This window comes from Hemitrygon akajei, chromosome 3 (assembly GCF_048418815.1).
Source record: "Hemitrygon akajei chromosome 3, sHemAka1.3, whole genome shotgun sequence".
NCBI classification, from domain to species: domain Eukaryota; kingdom Metazoa; phylum Chordata; class Chondrichthyes; order Myliobatiformes; family Dasyatidae; genus Hemitrygon; species Hemitrygon akajei.
In genome coordinates, this window is record NC_133126.1 from 196,714,966 (window position 1) to 196,734,685 (window position 19,720).

Genomic DNA, 19,720 nt, shown 5'->3' on the forward strand with positions numbered 1-19,720 from the left:
ATAAATTCTTTCTGATATTTATTCAATCTGGATATCGGTTTTATCCCTTCAATATTACCTAGTAAAAGTAATATTGGGTTGTGTGGAAGTTGTATTCCAATGATTTGTTCCAGTAAAACTCTTAAATTTGTCCAAAAAGGTTGAATTTTAGAGCAAGACCAAGTAGAATGTAAAAAAGTACCAATTTCTTGGTTACATCGAAAACACTGATCAGAAAGATTTGGGTTTAATTTGTTTATTTTTTGTGGTGAGCGAGAACATTACTAGTAGAGACTGTTTAGGCAACAGAAAAGGAAAACATGAGAGATGCTGGGAGTGCGACTGAGGCGACCAGAGCTACTGCATTGCGTTGGCAAGAACATTTTTGGCTGCCAGTTGATTTTGGTTGTTGACGTAAATTCGTGGACGACGGCCGTGAGTGCGTCAATTGCAGACACCTGAGTCCGATTGTCTGCGGTGCACTGTTTAGCCGTTGCGGCTACGAACGATGCTTGTTCCTCCAAATGAGACTGGGCTAGTGGGTGCAAGAATATCTCCCCTCATTGCCACGGGAACTTCACTGTGGACAGGTTCCACTTTCTGTGGATTGTCTCCTACATGAACAATGAATTTCAGGACCAAGTTCAGCTGTTCTCTCTCTGCTGGCTCCACCTTTGTTTGCTCGAGAATTCCTGTCACCCGGTTCGGAGTTGTCCCAACTCAGAGACATTGAAGCCGGTCGATAGTTCACAGAATTTAATGCGAACAGTGATAAAAAAGAAAGAAAACAATAAACGCTATGCCCAATGGGGCATTTAAATAAATCTTTCAAATAGAAAACGAAGCCTAAACTGCGGCTCTAAAGAACAATTAATGTAATACGAATACCGCTTCTTCAGAGTCAGTAAACTCGCCAGTCCGGTTTCACAAGCGAAGCATTGCTGTGCTCCGTTGTAGTCTGGATAAATACTACAACGAAAAGAATGGAGTTCAGTACTGACACAATGAAATAATAATTAGTTGACACATGCATATTCACAAGCGCAATTGCTGTATCTACTGCATTACCGAATATGGGGTTGTGACATACCATCTGGTAGGAGGTAGAAATGAACAAAGCCACACACTCAGCGTTTCAGGAACAGCTTTTTCCCATCTGCTTTCCACTGCCTAAATGGAGTTTAAACTCATGAATACTACCTCACTGTTCTAATATATATTATTTGTGTTTTTGCACAATATTTAAACTGTTCACTGCACCTGTACTTTAATTGATTTTCTTATTTATTTATTTATTTGTTTATTTATTAGGAGTTTTCTTCTAATATATTATGTATTGCATTGAATATATAATTAAATGTAATTTAATATATAAATTAAATAAATCAGGGATGTGGTAAGAAGGGGAGGAGGGGCATTAACGGAAGTTAGAGAAGTCAATGTGCATGCCATCAGGTTGGAGGCTACCCAGACGGTATATAAGGCGTTGTTCCACCAACCTGAGTGTGGCTTCATCTTGACAGTAGAGGAGGCCATGTTCATCTTGACAGTAGAGTAGTTAATGCCCCTCCTCCCCTTCATAATCCATCTCTGATTTATTCAATTTTTCCCCTCCCCCTTTTAATCTCTCTCTCTCTGCCCATCACTCCGCCTGCCCTCCATCTCCTTCTAGTGATCCCCGCCACCTTTCTTTCTCCCTAGGCTGCCCGTCCCATGATCCTTTCCCTTTTCTAGCTCTGTATCCCTTTTGCCAGTCACCTTTCCAGCTCTTAGCTTCACCCCAACCCCTCAGGTCTTCTCCTATCATTTCGCATTTCCCCCTCCCCCTCCTACTTTCAAATTTCTTACTATCTTTTCTTTCTGTTAGTCCCGACGAAGGCTCTCGGCCCGGAACCCCGACAGTGCTTCTTCATATAGATGTTCCCTGGCCTGCTGCGTTCCACCAGCATATTGTGTGTGTTGCTTGAATTTCCAGCATCTGCAGATTTCCTCGTGTTTGCATTGGAATTGGTTGTTGGGTTAGTATTAATAAAGGGTGTCGGCCCCGATATATCCGGTGTACTGCTTTGTATTGATGCTGCCTTGCCTGCTGAGCTCCTCCAGAATTGTGTGTGCTTTGCTTCGATTTCCAGCATTGGTAGCTTTTCTCTTATTTGTTGTGTGGATTCCATTGCCTTACGGGACAAAGAGACTCACTGCAACATGCAGTTTTTTTCAGTTCACCTTCCGTCTTTCCATTGATTAAATATGAAACTTTAAGTTTTTTGCAGCTAAAATTGCACTTAAAGTTAGTCGTTATTGCACCAGGTGACTAATGATTGAATACCAGGTTTCAATTAATCGAAAAACGAAACCTTCATACTCCAGAGATACATTCTTATTTTCCTGAGAGTGTATTTACCTGCATCCGTTACATCGAGATATTCTTCTCTATGAATTCCCCCTGGTGTTAACCAGATGTACCTACATCAATTCATGTGTCTGTCTTATAAGCATAATATCATTGGAGACTTACTACGTTACAACAATTGCTGCAATTCTAAACAGCTTTGGGATCTCTTAGGATCTTGTTAAAGTCAATATAAATCCACGTTCTTTCTTCAGATTGTGACAGATCCCTGCAGCATGGCAATGTCTCCGCTTCTGTTTTTGTTTTTTCTCGGCGCTGTGCCAGAAATGCACGGAATCGTCTGCAAACTTCGAACAAAAGCCAGTTTGCCTGATTTGTCCAAGGATGGAGATGTCATCCTCGGTGGAATTTTCACTATACACTTGGATGTGATTAACGACTTTCATTTATTTACCTCCATTCCGAAAAACACTGTGTGCAGAAGGTGGGTATACCTTTTGGAGACCAGAACTTTTCCATCTCTCTTGCCATTATAAATTGCTTTTACCCTTTGAGTCGTCCTATCAATTCGAGAACTAGTTATTTTCTGAAAACGTGGTGTTCTGTTTTTGCCGTCATTTACTATTCCTATTACAGCATGCGAGATAGTAATTGTAGCTATTTTTTATCTACGAGAAATTGTTGTTTTAACTTTCACCGAAAACCCTTGTTTACACGTGTACATATATGTATGTCATCAGCAATTTGTTTGCATTCTGAGATTAAAAATGCATAAAGATTGTGGATTGAATGAAATGGCAATCATGTTGTATTTTTCTGTCACAGAGATCCTTGTAATCCACGGTGTTTATTTTGTGGCCAGCGGTGCATGCTCACAAATTGACTTGACGTGGTGCATAATTTTCAACTCTATAGTCAATTGAAAGGAGTCTCTCATTTGTATGCTTAATGCAAGATACCTGCAGTAGTCGATTTTGCATCAGTTACAGGTTGGCAACTATAATGCTGCACATAGTACTCTTGGCTTTTCCATGTGAGATATTTCAGTGTTTATCAACATTGACAGCAGCCATACAGTGGAATAAACTGTCGAAGTTTGGGGTTTAGACAATAATCAGAACTGTAAAGAAAGTGGCAGAAGTCAGAATAAAAAAGGTGGTGGAGAGGAAATAGAGCGCCAGCTGGCACGTGATAAGGAAGGGGAGTGGTTGATAAGAATAAAACATGCAATCCTTTGTAAAATCTCTGGGTTGGAGGAGACCTTGATTATGTCGGTAGCTTTACTGAGACAGCCAGAAGTGTTCCCATGTAGCATCTTTCGCTCTCCGATTGATACTTCCTCTGATGCGTGAATAAAAATTGTTGAGTATAAAAGGGAAACCTCCAGTTCGTAACAGTTTCTTCACACCATTTACATGAATGTTCCACTAACCTCTTTGATTTGTACTCAGACAGCCGACTTCTTCGAGCATGTAAATGTTACAAAGATTACCTCTAAGTAATAATGCTCAGTTAGGCACAAAGAGAATATATATCTACTAATAAATACTCCTATGGTTTCAGTTAACAAGCACAAATGCACTTTTGTGTCCACACATACAAAGTTCCCGTGACCCTCCATGAACAGTCAAATTACATAAAGGTAATACATGGGAAAAAGGAGTCGACGATGGCCAAACGTTCCTCATTGTCCTGATTTAATCTCCAGGTGTGCGACTAGGAGTCCTCCATAGCCAGAATGATGGCCCGCCGGAGTTGCCATTTGTTTGAGTTTCAAAAGCCCTCTTTTTTATACGTTGTATCAGGTCAATCTATGACGTTTATATTTCGATTGCTCAACATTATTTAACAGATATGTGTCAGTTTCAATTACATATAGCTCTAGTTGTCCACGTAGTTGTAAGCTCGACCGTGTTCTACAAGAAATTTCGAGCCCTCCTCTGCAGTGTCTATCTTATCCTGTTTATTGTAAAATCGAGCATATGTACCATCTTGAGCAGGAAATTGATAAAATACGATCAATCAGGTCAGTGCTGTTAACACCCTTTGTCGATAACTTGAAACTTAAGTAAACTGTTACAGATTAAAACCTTCAAAATTCAAGATTCAGACTGTTTATTATTATTTCCTGATGGATTAGGAATATGAAGACTTCTTTCACTAGAACCTACTCTTATCCCTCAGTTTTGGGTTTGCATTCTTCCGACGGGCGCAAACAATGATATTTGCCATTGAAGAAATAAACCAGAATGAGAATCTCCTCCCGGGAATCACACTTGGATATCATATCCACGATGACTGCTCATCCCCCGCGATCGCCTCGAAAGCAGCGTTTGCTTTGATCAACGGAGAAGAAGAATCAATTGAATATACTGAATGTGGAGGTTCCTCCAATGTCGCTGCTATTGTTGGCTGTGGTCCATCTACAAATTCCATCGTAACCGCAAGGACAATTGGATCCTTCGGGATTCCGCTGGTAATGTTTAAATAATTGACGATGGTATTACCAATTTCTCATTCAACACTGACACATAATTACGATTCTGTTTCTAAGCTGAGTTGAAATAGAGGTGTCTAAACTTAAAATACCAACATAATAAAGAAAGATGCGTCGTTTCGTGGGATTTTGTGTTGGTTGAATCGTCCCATGGTTTTGCATTTTTTTTTATAATACCAGCTGTTAAATTTTGTGGTAAAAGACAATAAAACATAAAACCCAGGAATATTCCTTTCTGCCCATGTGTTCCGATGAGATAATTAAAATCTAAATTAAATTACTAATTAAACTAATTCCATGCCCATACCCACCGTACACGGTGCATTCATATATTCATCGAGGAACCTTTCAAATGCTCTGTCGTGTTTATCCCGTTCGCGTCACCACGAAGCACATTGCAGGCACCGAACCCTGCATGTGTGAGAAATGAAATTCCCGTCACATCATCTTTGATTTTTTCTGTCCCATACATAAAATCTTTGCACTATGATAGGAAATATTTAAGCATAGGAAAATACAAACACAGGCTCTCATTTCTGACTATACCTCCCAGAATCTAATAAGCATATCAGATATCCTTTCATACTGCACAGCATTCGGGGAACCATCCCAGCTTTCTCAAAACTATTCTCTTAGCGCATGTCCTTTAATACTGCCGACAAGGCCGTAATAAGTATGCATTGAATGCATAATTGTATTAGCAGGTCGTTTGAAAATGATATATTTGCTGTATATTCTTCATAAAGCATATTCAATAATACAATTATGTACATACAGAAATATGCACATTGAAATGCTGGTGGCATATGGATACTTCTCATTTAAAAGCTGAAACCTGATATTCATCTAATTACTTCCTTCTCTACAGGTTAGTTATTCGTCCACCTGCTCCTGTCTCAGCGATAAGAGAGAATACCCGACGTTTTTTCGAACGAGTCCCAGCGACCAGTACCAGTCCAAAATTCTCGCTGAGCTAGTGAAAACATTCGGCTGGACTTGGATCGGCACCATTAGAAGTGACACTGATTATGGAATTTTCGGAATGCAAGGATTTGTCAAACATGTGGAGAATTTGGGGGTTTGCATTGCCTACTCTGAATCATTTTACAGATCCGATCCGCCAGAGAAAATCAGCAAAATTGTTCAGGTGATCAAGGAGGCGTCTACTAAAGTGGTGGTGGCCTTTGCTCACGCTGCTGAAATGCGCATCTTATTGAACGAAATGTTGCGTGAAAATGTAACTGGTATACAATGGATTGGAAGCGAGGCGTGGGTGTCAGGAAATCTACTGCCCCAAGAAGAAAGTGCCATTTATCTCGCAGGAACAATAGGGCTGGCTACTCGAAGGACAGAGATAGATGGTCTCAGAGATCATCTTCATAGTGTCCATCCTTCCAACTTTCCTGGCAATATTTTGGTGGAGGAGTTTTGGGAAACTTTGTTTACCTGCTCTTTTACAAGAGGCAATAAAACATACACTGGAAGTTTCATGGGCGAAGTACGGCATTGCACAGGAAATGAACGAATAGAAGACATAGAAAGTACCTACCTTCCAGCGACAATGGAAGGCAGTTCCTACCACGTGTATAAAGCGGTCTACAGTATTGCCTACGCACTCCACAATATGTTAACCTGTGTAGAAGGTCATGGGCCATTTATGAATAACACATGCGCTCATATTTCAAATTTCGAGCCGTGGCAGGTAGGCTTGAACTTCCTTTATAAAGCCAAACAACTAACTGACAACGCGGGCGGCTTGAAGCTTATATTATGTACTATTTCCGTGTGCAGCTAAATTACAGGCGACTACTTTGGTAATGAAGTGTTTGTGTGTGGTCAGTCTTAGTTTTCTGTAGTTGTTTTCAAATGTTCAGCAGGTCGATCTGTTATTAATTAGGGAATTGAGCCATTAATGCTTAGAGGAGCAATCTCGCCGAACGACAGATTGTTTGCTTCGATAATTTGCAGAGAACGTTGGATGAAAGATGCATGTTGCCAAAGTTATTTGTGGAACTCTCCCTCTCTCTGTATAGTAGGTCCGTGTGAACTGTGTTCCACTCTATCTGGTTGTGGTGAGAGGGCAATATCTAAAAGATTGAACATCGGAAACAACTACCTCCCCTCGGCTTTTCAGTAGCATTTATGCATACAAACGATGTTTAGGTCTTTACCCTGCATTGGCAACACCCGGATTCTTATTCAGTAATGATTATGAGAGAAGCACTGCAACCATATTACTCCATGCCCACGCTCACTCCAGAAATATGTGAAAGATTCCCTGGATGCTAGAAATCCAGAACAACACAAACACAAAATGTTGAGGGATCTTTGCATTTAGGCAGCATCTGGGAAGGTCGACATTTCGGGCCGAGGCATTTCACCAGAATTTCCTGACCCTACCCCAACATGAAGACAGAGTACAGCACCAAATTCTGGCGGAATTCAACGACTTCAGCAGAATACGTCAAGAAAAATATACAGTTGATCAATTTACAACATACATATTTTATGCCAGATCTTAGCATCTGAAGCCTCCAATGACGTAATTATCCTCTGAACATTTGAATCATAAACATATAGATTTATTTGAGTCATAGATGACTACATTACAGAACCATGTTGTTAGCCCTATCTCGTGCGTGCCATGCTCATATTCTGTCTTGTCTCATCGACAGACATCCGGATACGTTGCATTCTATGTAGTTATCCTAACTTCTCATAAATGCTGCAAGTGATACCATATCTAGCATTTTCGCTGTCAGCTCGTTCCACCACCGCAACTATTTCTGATCGAAAACGATTCCCATTCAGGTTCGCCTAAAACCTTTCACTCGCACTTAATAACTTCTAGACTCAGTTGGAAATAGCCTGTTTTCATTTATCCTATCCTATACGCCTTATCATACGTATATCATCCACCTGGCATTAAAAGAGACCCACGTCAAGATATCCGTTCTATCAGATCTATTACGTTGCTTCTGCCTGTATTTACTGTCTCTCATATCTACCTTTCTCCACCTTAGTACTTTCTGATCTAGTGCTCTGATTCGCATCCCACTACCAAACAAGTTTAAAACCTTCGCAAGTACTTCTTTGGAAGGTGTAAATGTAAAGTACTGTGCCTTGCAAGGTCAGCTTTGAAGAGGCAGTACCATCTAAAGGACAATGATGTAAACAGTGTTCAAGGATCATGGGACTCCAGTTCATTGCTCCCTGAAAGTGGCGATGCAGGTTGAAAAATTGCTTAAGAAGGCATATAACACGCTTTCTTTATTAGTTGAGCCACTGAGTTATACACTCAGTAAGTTATGAGTCAGTGACTCTTTTTGGCCTGAATCTGTAGATTTCGTAGTTTTAGTCGCTCTATTATCGGAAGGATATTGAAGCATTATAATGGTTGCAGAGGAATTCGACTAAGATGTTGCCTGGACATTGCTATGATTGTTTGGAAAAATGTGGGTCGTCGTCTCTGCAGTGACGGAGGCTGAGAGAATAATATGCGTTTAAATAGAGAGAATGGAGTGTGCCTGGAATGTGCTGCTTAGGCAGTTCTTAGAGGCAATGCTATAGAGTTTAAAACCGTAAGTGGGCACATGAACTCGAGGAAATTGGAATAGTATAGGCGTTGAGTAGCCAAGGGAGGTTTGTTCAGGTAGCGGCTTGCTGCTAATTAGAGTGATTAGAGTGATAGCATATTGGGCCCAGGTACCTTTTCTTACGCTGCACGTTGCAATGGTTCATGTTCAAAGACCATAAGACCATAAGATAATGGAGCAAATGTAAGCCATTCTCTCATCCAGTCTGATCCGCCATTCAGTCAATGGCTGATCCAGTTCTTCTAGTCATCCCCAGCCCCTGCCTCTCCCCGTAGCCTTGGGTGACATGGCTTATTAAGAACCTGTCTATCTGTTTCTTAAATGCACCCAATGACATGGCCTCTACAGCCGTTCGTGGCAACAAATTCCAAATTTACCAGCTTCGGACAAAAGTAATTTCTCCAGTTATCAGTTCTAAATGGACGTCTTTCAATACTGAAAACGGACCCTCTTGTTGTAGACTCCCCTACCATGGGAAATAACTTTGCCATATCAAATCTGCTCAGCCTTTAAACATTCGGAATGTTTCTCTGTTTCTCCCTCAGTCTCCTGAACTACAGTGGTTACAGCCCAAGAGCTGCTGAGCGTTCCTCATACGGTAACCCTTACATTCCTGTAATCTTTTTCATGAATCTTCTCTGAACCCTTTCCAATGTCAGTCTGGCCTTTCTAAAATAAGGAGACCAAAGCTGCACACAATAGTTCAAGTGTAATCTCACTAGTGCCTTATAGTGCCTCAACAGCACATCCCTAGTCTGATATTATATATCTCAGGAAATGACTGCCAACGTTATAGTCGCCTTCTCAGCCCATTTAACCTGGAGGTTCAGCTTTAGGGTATCCTTTACAAAAGCTCTCAATTCTGTTTGCATCTCCGCATTTTGAATTCTCTCCTTCTCTAAATAATAGTCTGCCCGTTTGTTGCTTCCACCAATGTGCCAGACCATTCAACACTGTATTACATTCTGAGATCAGCCACGATCTCAGAATGGCGGTGCAGGCTCGAAGGGCTGAATGGTCTACTTCTGCACCTATTGTCTATTGTCTATTTGCCCACTTCGTTGCCGATTCTCTTGAACTATCTGAGTCTCACTGCAGACTTTCTGTTTACTCAACACTGCCCTTTCCTCCAACTATATCTATATCATCGGCCAATTTAGCCACAAATCCATTATTCCCACTATAGAAGTCATTGACATACATCGTTAAAAAACAGCGGACCCGGCACAGACTCCTGTGGATATCCACTGTTAACCGGCAGCCAGCCAGAATGAGATTCTCTTAATACCCACTTTCTTTTTTTCTGATCAGCCGATGTTCCACCCATGCGAGTAACGTCCCTGTAATTCCATGGACTTTTAGCTTTCAGCCTCATATGCGGCACTTTGTCAAAGGACTTCTGAACATTCGAGTATAGCACATTTACTGCATCTCCTTTGTTTACCCTACATGTCAGTTCCTCAAGGTATTACTAATCCTCTAGCGTCTCACTAGCTTTGGCAGCTTTGGCTTCCTCTTTTGCTTTTACTTTGGATCTGACTTCACTTGTCAGACACGGTAGTGTCCTTCTTTCTTTCGAAACTTCCTCTTATTTAGAATATTTCTGCCTTGTGTTTCCCTTATTTTTCGAAGAAAGTGGAACCATTACTGCTTTATAGTCTTTCTTGCGAATGTCCCTTTCCAGTCAATTTTGGCCAGTTACCCATTCATTCCATTGACAATACCGCTATGCCAGTGAAATACCTACACAATGTAATTTCGCTTCTCTTTCTCAAATTTCAAAGTGAACTCGATCATATCGTGATCACTGTTCCCTGAGTGTTCCTTAACCTTAATCTTTTTCATCACCTCCCGATCACTGCACAACACTCATTCCAGCACAGCCTATCCCCTAGTGGATCAACATCAAGCTGTTCTAAAAAGCCATCCATTAGACATTCTATAAATGTTCTGTCTTGATGTTCAATGCTGGCCTAGTTTTCCCAATCCACTTTCACGTTAAAATCCCCAACGATTATCATGGGATTGCACTTCAGGCACAACTTTTCCATATCCCGTTGTATCCGGTTTCCATCCCCCTGAAAAACTAGTTTAAACCCTCCTTAAGAGCTCTATTAAACCTACCTGCTATGATATTGGACTCTCTTGATTCAAGTATAACCGGTCCATTTTGTACAGGTCGTACCTCCCACAGAAAGGGCTCCAGTGATCCAGGAACCAGAAAACCAGAAACCTTGCGCCCCTTAGCATGTGGAACAGAGCAATCCTGATAATACTACATGGTGGTCCTACTTTTCAATTTCCTACCCAAATCCCTGGATTCTTTCTTCAGGATTTCCTCCCTTTTTTACCAACATTTACCAATACATTTAGCTGTTTACCCTCTCCATGCACTCTAACCGAGATATCCGGTACCCTGGCATTTGAGAAGCAACACCATGCGGATATCGCTATCTGGATGAACGAATCTCCTGTCTGTTACCCTCATTCTGGAATACCCTATGACCCCTATTCGTCATCTTCTTCTCTTCCTTTTGCACCACGGAACCAGGCTGAATGCCAAAGATTCGATGGTCAGGTCTGCCTCTCAGCAGCATCCAAAACGAGATAAGGATTACTGAGGGAGATGGCCACACGGGTGCTCTCTACTATCTGAGCATTTCCCTTCTCTTCCCTGACAGTCACTGTTGTCTAACCTCTGCAGCCTCGGGGTAACTAACTCCCCGAATCACCTATCTATCACCTACTCATTTTACCTAGCAGATGTAGGTCATCAACCCACAGCTCCATTTCCCTGACACGGTCTGTCAGGAGTTGCATCTCTGCGCACCTGGCGCAGATTTGGCCATCTGGAAGACTGGAACATTTAGAGAATTCCCACATCTGACACCCAGATCAAAGTATTAACGCTACGTGCCCTCTATTCATCAAAAGGTGCGAAGTGCAAGTCCACTTATACACGTACCGTGTCTAAGACCGAGTGAGCTGAAGCCCGACCGTTCTGAATCTGCTCACTCTGTCTATCACAGCTCCGCTAGACAGTGTGTCCCTTTTATGCCCGAACCTTCGCTGCAGTCCATCAAACCTTTGGTGCCCTGGTTATAGCCAACTTCTCGCGAAGCTTGAAGCTTGAAGCCCTTTTAAACTTCGCTCCAAGACCAGTGCGCCACCTCCTCTCTCCTAGCAGTCCAACTGACAATTTGGACTGTTATACCAGAGCTCCCGCGAAACTTTTTCCCTTTAAATCTTCGGTCCAGGACGTGTGTGCAGCCTTCCTTTTCCAGGCTCTACCACTTATGAGTCTCCAATTATTCAGCTGCAGTCCATTAAAAACTGTCCTACTGGATTCAACCTTTTCCTTTTTATAGGTTATCAAAACCCTCGCAACAGCCGTGTATGTCTTCTTTGTCTCTTTTAATCATACTGATATCTGACCAGCAGCTGGGTACCCAGAAATGACACAATATTTCGATTGTGTTCATACAGAAGTCTTAAGCATAACATCCCAACTCATTTTCACGTTACTTAGATTCATGAAATTAAAATTTGAACATCTGCTTCGTTACACTGAATCCACGCCTCCGTTAAACACAAGTCTCCATACAATACTCTTTTCTAGTTGCTGCACTACATCCGGACAGTGAACTTCACAGCAAAAACGGGAGAAACCGTGTACTTTGACGAAAATGGTGACCCAGTTCCAAGATACGAATTTGTGAACTTACAGATGAATCTGAATGGTACAGTTGAGATTGTAAACGTCGGTTATTACGATGGTTCGGCTCCTCCAGAGAGTAAACTAAAGATGCAAATTGATGACATCGTGTGGAGCACGACTGGAAAGACGGTAGAGTCAATCTTTTATTATGGAAAATAGTTGCATGCCTTGGATATGAATGATATTGAAGATCCAGGTGTATATGCCCACCAGTGCTGCAGATTAGTGAAATGTAACACGCAGTTTCCAGGGTTCAGATCTGTATGTTCAGCAGGTTAGAAGAACGAGAGGTTCCCTTTTTGAAACGATGAAATATTCATGGGTAGGTATTGATACCCTTTGAGGGATAGGACCGTCTCAAACAAGAGTGCGCAGTCACGAGGTAAGAGGCTGGTCACTTCAAGCTGAGGAATAAAAATATATTATCTGAGATATTAATCAGTCTCTGAGAATCTCTTCGACAAGCGTGCTGCAGACTATGATCAGACTGAAGGTAGAAAAGGCTCAAAGGGCCGAGAGGCCTGCTATGATATCATTCTGTACTTCTGTGACTCTACTGCCTATTTTCCTTCCCACGGAAGTATTTGCTAATCTAGAAAAGAATTGACAAACACCAAGTTGCGTTTGGTAATCATGTATAAACACTTTCGTAGAATTAGAATGTATGACATATTCTACGCTTCTAAGACAGTCGCAGTTCTTTTGGGAATCAATGAGATGCGATGTTAGGGTAGAAGCAGGAAGATCAAGCATTTAAATGTGCGGTTCAGAAGCTGATTGAACGATCAGGGCTTCATCTTCGTGAATCATTGGGTTATCTTCTGGGAGGAGTAAATCCTCTACAACAGTGATAGGTTGAACCTGATAGATGGGATTGGGAGGGATAAATGGGATACTCGTGAGAGGGTATATTAGAGCTGTTTATGAATGCTTAAGCTATTGTGGCAGGGAGATAGAAAACTGATTCAAGGATCTCAGGAAAGGGTGAATGGTAAAAGGAAAACATATATATCGAGAACAGAGACTGTCAGGAAGGGTAGCTAGATGATAGGTCAAAATGGCAGTCATCACAGTGAACATCAGCACATTATGGATGCAGAACCAAAACGGAAGCATATATTGGTCTCAAGGAGTTATAATTCAATCCACGGATTATAAGAAATAAGGTGCATGAATCGTGGCTGAAGACTGGTTATAGTTGAGAGCGGTATGTCCAAGGTTACACATAGTATATGAGGGACAAGTAGGTGAGAAGTTGCGTTTGTGCGCTCCTGCTGGTAAAGAAGGACATCAAATCAGTAAAAAAATGTAATATAGTATCGGAAGACGTTGAATCCTTACGGGATAAGTTAATAAACTGCAAGTGTAAAAGAGTATTGATGCAGTTATGTAGAGGCCTCCAACCAATAAATGAGATGTGTAATACAGATTAAAAATAGAAATAGAAATGCGTGTCAGAAAGAAAAACATTATGATATTTATTGGAAATATTGACATGAAAATCGGTTGGGGAAATCTGGTTGGTAATAGATCGCAAGAGAGTTGAATGCCTCCGGGATGGCATTTTCAAACAATTTGTATTTGAGCCTGGTAGGGGATCAACTGCACCGGATTGGGCATAATGTAAGGAAACGGGGAAGATTGTGGAGCGTAAGGTAAAGAAATACTTGGGCCCCAGTGGTCACAATATGATGGAATTCAGGTCAAATTTGATAGGGAGAAAGTTATATCTGTCATAGCAGTATTTCACTGGAGAAAAGGAAATAACAGTTGTCAAAGGCGGCTGATAGGAGATCCTGGTAGGCATGGCAGCAGACGAGAAATATCTTCAGCTCTGAGAAAAATTACGACGTTCCAGGCTACATGTATTATTAAAACAAAGTAATGGTTACATGGCAAAACAGTACAACCGTGGCTAACAAAGGAAGTCAAAGCTAATGTGAAAGTGAAATAGAGGACATACAGCAAAACCAAAAAAAAGCGGGAAGATAGAAGATTGGGAAGTCGTTAAAACATACAGAAAGCAACTGAAATAATAAGTAGGTGGAAAAGAAGGAATATGAAAAGTAGCTAACAAATAACAAGGTACGTGGAGATGGAAGATAGACAGATTGAGTATTTTGCATTTGTGTTCACTGTGCAAGCCACTAGCAGAGTGCCATTATTGTAGGTGTGAGGGAAGACAAATGGGTATAATTACTATTACCAGGCAAAATGTTTTCAAAAGCCTGAAAGAACTACAGTTGCGTAAATTACCAGCACCACATGAACTGTACATTAGAGATCTGAAAGTCTTCAAGGTGGAGGTAGAGATTGCGGAGGGATTAGTAATTGACTCCCAGGAATCATTAGACGCTGTCAATGTTCGGGAGGAATGGGAAATTATAAAAGGCACTCCACTCTTTAACAAAGGAGGGACGCTGCATGTAGGAAATTATAATCCATTTAGCACACATAAGCCTGTTCACAATGTTAAGAGCTCATGGAATTATAGGAAAGTTACTGGAATGGTTAGAGTATTGGCTGATTGGTACGAGACAGTGAGATGAAACAAAGCGACACTTTTCTTGTTGGCTGGCAGTAACAAGTTTTTTTCCGCAGTGGAAGGTGTGATTGCCACTTCTTTTTATTCTGTATATTATAATTTTATAAGATTAAATAGTTTGCATTTTGCTAAGTTTGCAGATGATACGAACATTGATGGAGCAGCAAGAGGTGATGAGCAAACAGGAAGGCTGCAGAACAAGCTAGACAGATAAGGAGAAAGAGCAAGAGAGTGTATAATGAAATACAAGATGGTAAATGCATGACGATTCTATGCTGCCGAAGAAATAAATGTGCAAATAAATGTGCAAACTGTTTTCTAAGCATGGAGAACATAGGAAAACATCTGAGATACGAAAAGAATTGGCAGTATTTGACCAGAACACCCTTCAGGTTAACCTGAAGTACCAGTCGGTGATTAGGTGCCAAAAGCAATGTTAGCATTCATTTAAAGAGGTCCAGTATATCAGAGCAGTAAAATAATGCAGTGGCTATATTAGGCACTGAGGAGGCGGCACTTTGTGATTCTTATCCAAGAAAAGAAGCACTGGCATTGGAGAGGGTTTAGAGGCCTTTCAAACGCATAAACAAAGGGATAAAAGGGCTATCAGATAAGGAATGTTTGTTGGCTCTGGACCTGTAATTACTGTAATTTGGAAGGATAACGGGGGATTTGATTGAAAGCTTTGGAAGTGTGCAAGGCTTAGACAGAGTAGATATGGAAAGGATGTTCCCAATGGTGGGTGGGCCTAGGACAAGGGAGCACAGCCTCAGGTTTGAGGCTCAGCCATTTAAAACTGAGATGAAGAGATATCTCATTCGCCAGTGTGGAATTAATTTGTGGTATTTGTTCCCAAGTGGCAGTTTTCAAGGCCGGGTAGTTGGGTATATCTAAGGTGAAGCTTAATAGGTTCTTGATTTTACCCGGCGTCAAAGATGACCCGGAGAATGCAGGGGTGTGAGGCTGAAGAGGGGAGAAAAGGAACTGGTATGATTGAAGTGCAGAGCAGAGAAGATTGGTCTAATTGCGTCATCCTGCTCCTGTGTATTTTGGTTAATATGGTCTTATTTAATTGCTGCACCGAAGCATTGGTGATTTGGAATTTCAGAATCGATTTTCTCTCTTGGGAGGTGTAACGCACCTGTTGCTCATCTCACCAAGCAGAAATTTTAGCTAACCTCGTTTATTGCTTCACCTCACTCACATTTAGCATTCCTAATAAATGATATAGTTCAACATTCCCTGTCATCTATTTTTCTCCCACTTATAAAGTTGAATTAAATTATTAATCAGCTGTTACGTATACTTAACGAGTGTATGTATATGTCCAATGGATGCTGTCTGAATGTTTCCCATTGTTTCAGATTCCACGAGCGGTTTGCTCTGAACCTTGTCTGCCTGGCACAAGAAAAGTAAGCCGGAAAGGGCAGCCGATATGTTGTTTTGACTGCGCAGAATGCGCCGCTGGTGAGATCAGCAACGTCACTGGTAAGTGCACCACGTACAACATAATTCATGTCACCGCCATAGCAGCTGAAGCTGCGAGCATATCTAACCTCCTGAGAGAGCACAAAGCGCACAAACATCATATAGTCTCTGAGCACATTCTATAGAATCATAAGAGGCATTAACGCCTTAATATTCTGTGCAGTCTGAGGGAGCACGACTATGAACATCTATGGTCACATCTTTGTACAGATCTACAGCCGCTGCTTTACAGCGTGGATAAAAACAGCACGCAGGCGGAAAGGAAACGCTACAGGATGTAATCAAAACTGCCCTTCGCATCAACGGCTTGAAGCTGGCCTCCATCAAGGCTATTTGCACATACAAGAAGGAGTGACAAAGGCCTATTAACATGAAGAATGGTACTGCTCACCTTGTGAATGTACTGTCTGTACTACTCTTATCAATTAAGAATCTGAGTAACTTCCGCTCTGGACCATCATTACATTCATTATGTGCCGTGACCGCGCCGGCACGACCATACTCAAAAGTAATTACCGTCCCAAGCAGTAAATCTGATAAAAAAAAACTTCTACCCACTAACCCAACAATCCACACTGCTCAACCCACTACGTTATAATTTTCTACCAGAGCCATTTTCTGTACAGGCACTCGTATGTAAAATCGATTTGTTTTCTAATTATTGTGTTATGCATTATATACTTTTTCATGCTGCATCATTCTCCTGCGCACATGTGTACCAGAATTGAATTTAAACCATCTTGAATCTTATCAATCTTGAACAAAAATTTGGTCATACCATATTTCTTCTTAATTTTTTTTTCAGATTCTACGGATTGCATCCAGTGCCCTTCGGAGTACTGGTCCAATCAGGGAAACACGCAATGTGTTCTCAAAAAGGTTGAGTTTCTTTCCTTTGGAGAAGTTCTGGGATTTGTATTAGTGGCGCTTGCTATCGTGGGAGTGTCTTTTACTTTGGGCACCGCTGTCATTTTCTACCGGAATCGAGAAACTCCCGTGGTCAAAGCGAACAACTCGGAGCTCAGCTTTCTACTCCTCTTCGCCCTCCTCCTTTGTTTTATTTGCTCACTTGCGTTCATTGGAGAACCTACCGAATGGTCTTGCATGTTGCGCCGCACGGCTTTTGGAATTGTGTTCGTTCTCTGCATTTCCTGCATCTTGGGCAAAACTATCATCGTCGTTGTCGCCTTTAAAGCAACCTTACCCAATAGTAGCATGATGAGTTGTTTTGGACCGACACAGCAACGTTTGGGCGTCTTCGTCCTTACATTTTTGCAGAGTATAGTTTGCATTTTCTGGCTGAGCTTGTCACCCCCCCTACCCCCTTCAAAATATGAGCCATTATAGAGACATCATTATTCTGGAATGTGACGTGGGCTCATTGACCGCCTTTTACGTAGTTTCGAGCTATATTGCTTTGTTATCCATTGTCTGTTTAGTGCTAGCATTCCTTGCCCGCAAACTCCCGGACAGTTTCAACGACGCAAAGTACATTACCTTCAGCATGCTCATCTTTTGCGCTGTTTGGATAACCTTTATTCCAGCTTACGTGAGCTCTCCAGGAAAGTACACTGTGGCTGTAGAAGTGTTCGCCATTTGGGCATCAAGTTTCGGTCTGCTCGTCTGCATTTTTGCACCGAAATGCTACATTATCTTACTGAAACCGGAGATTAATACAAAAAAGCATATGATGACTAAAGGGACATCACTGTAACTACTAGCGTCCTTTATATTATTGTTGCATTAAAGTGCGTATCCCCGCTTCTTAAAAGCTAGATTGAATCATTTGATGTCTCAGCAATTGATGCCTTTTTGATGTCTCAACATAGTAATCGATACTTTGAATAAATAATACTGATACAGTTAGTGGTGTGGTGACTTCTTCAGTATTTAGAAGCTTTATTATACTTGTTTGATACAATGATTCGTCACGTGAAAGACACCTGTAAGGTGAAGACCTGTTCGATATTGCTTATAGGGAATGTAATTTCGACTGATGGAATGACTTTAATGATTGAATCGCTGGACATATTGGTGACTGAGGCCATGAAAAGAGACAATAAACAGCTGCTACCGGTTAAACAATGTACAAGGAGGGTAATGCCACTGTTCCCTTGAAAACTATTTACTTGGTACAGCTGAAGATACTTATACCATCGGACCACAAGAACGTAAGACACTGGAGCAGGATTTGGCCATTCGGCCCATTGAGTAACCTCTGCCATTTCAAATATGGCTGATGATTTTTTAACTTCCTCATTCCCACTCCCCTGCCTTCTCCCTGTAACAGTTGATGACGGGGACAAACAAAGATCTGTCAGTCTCCGTCTTACATGCACCCAACGGCATGCCTGTGGTAACCTATTCCTTATCCTTTACTGTAGCTTTTTGGTTGTATATTTTCTTGAATTTTAAAAGATTCCCAAACTTTTTTATTCCGATACGCCTTTGTTATCTTATATGCCCTGTCTTGGGCATAAGTACACAAGAAAATGAGCAAGAGAAGACCATGATGCCCGTTGATCCTGCTCCACCATTCAATAAGATCATGGGTGATACTGCCATTGACTCCTATCCAACTACCTGTCTTTTCCCTGCGACCCGTAATTACCCTACTATTCAAAAATCTACCCAAGCGTGCCTCAATTATATATGCTGTGGCAGCCTCCAAGCCTTCATTGGGTATAGAGTTCCACAAATTCCGCACTCGTTGGGAAAATCAGTTCCTCCTCAACTCCGTCCTAAATCTACTTCCACAAATCATGAGGCATTCTCGACTCACCTACCAGTGGGAAAAATAAACTTCTGTGCGTCTATTTTAACTACCCCATCCCTAGTGATATATGTTTCTCTAAGATCTCCTCTCATTCTTACGAATTCCAGCGAGTACCGTCCCAGGCGACTCAAACTCTCCTCATAGCCTAACCCTCTCATCTGTGGAAGCAACCTGTTGCACCTCCTCTACACCGCGTCCAAAGCCAGTATATCCTTCCTCAAGTATGGAGATCAGGTCTGTATGAAGTACACCAGGTGCGGCCTCACCATGACCCTGTACATTTGCTGCATAACGTACCTGCTCTTAAATTCGCATGTCAACCACGGTTGCCCACCCTTGCCTTTTAATACTGTATTTTTTGTGTGACAAATCTGTCCTGCGTCCTGTCAACTATTCCCTGAATCTTCAGTCAACTCTGTTCTGCTGTCATTCCGCCGGTATCCCCCTCTATTTCACCTAGGTAAGCTCCTCTCTCATGCCCTTGCAATTCCTTTACTACAGTTGCGATACCAATACAGGAAACCTATGCCTCTCACTCTCAAATCGCAATATGAATTCAATCATATTCAATCATATGTGTTAAATATATTAATAGTTAATGTTCTCTAGCTTAGAGTTACTCTCCAAAATCCAAATGTTGGGAAGTCTAGAACAATACAGAAACAAAATCGAAAGGATCAATATAAGCAGGCTCCTTCCTGTTAGTTTGGGTGAGGCTACAAGTCTAGTTGATGCCATGAGTTAAGTGAGAAAATTTAAATATTTTAGGCA

At 41.5% G+C, this 19,720-nt stretch overlaps 1 protein-coding gene across 1 annotated transcript; it reads left to right on the forward strand.

Moving 5' to 3' along the window:
- Window positions 1-306: 306 nt before the first annotated feature.
- On the forward strand, window positions 307-17,887 carry LOC140724656 (extracellular calcium-sensing receptor-like). Its single transcript, XM_073039081.1, is given in 9 exon segments — window positions 307-414; window positions 2,584-2,813; window positions 4,514-4,805; window positions 5,695-6,528; window positions 12,042-12,256; window positions 13,644-13,659; window positions 16,050-16,173; window positions 16,979-17,484; window positions 17,486-17,887. Coding segments are annotated over 9 exon segments (2,727 nt in total).
- Window positions 17,888-19,720: the final 1,833 nt, after the last annotated feature.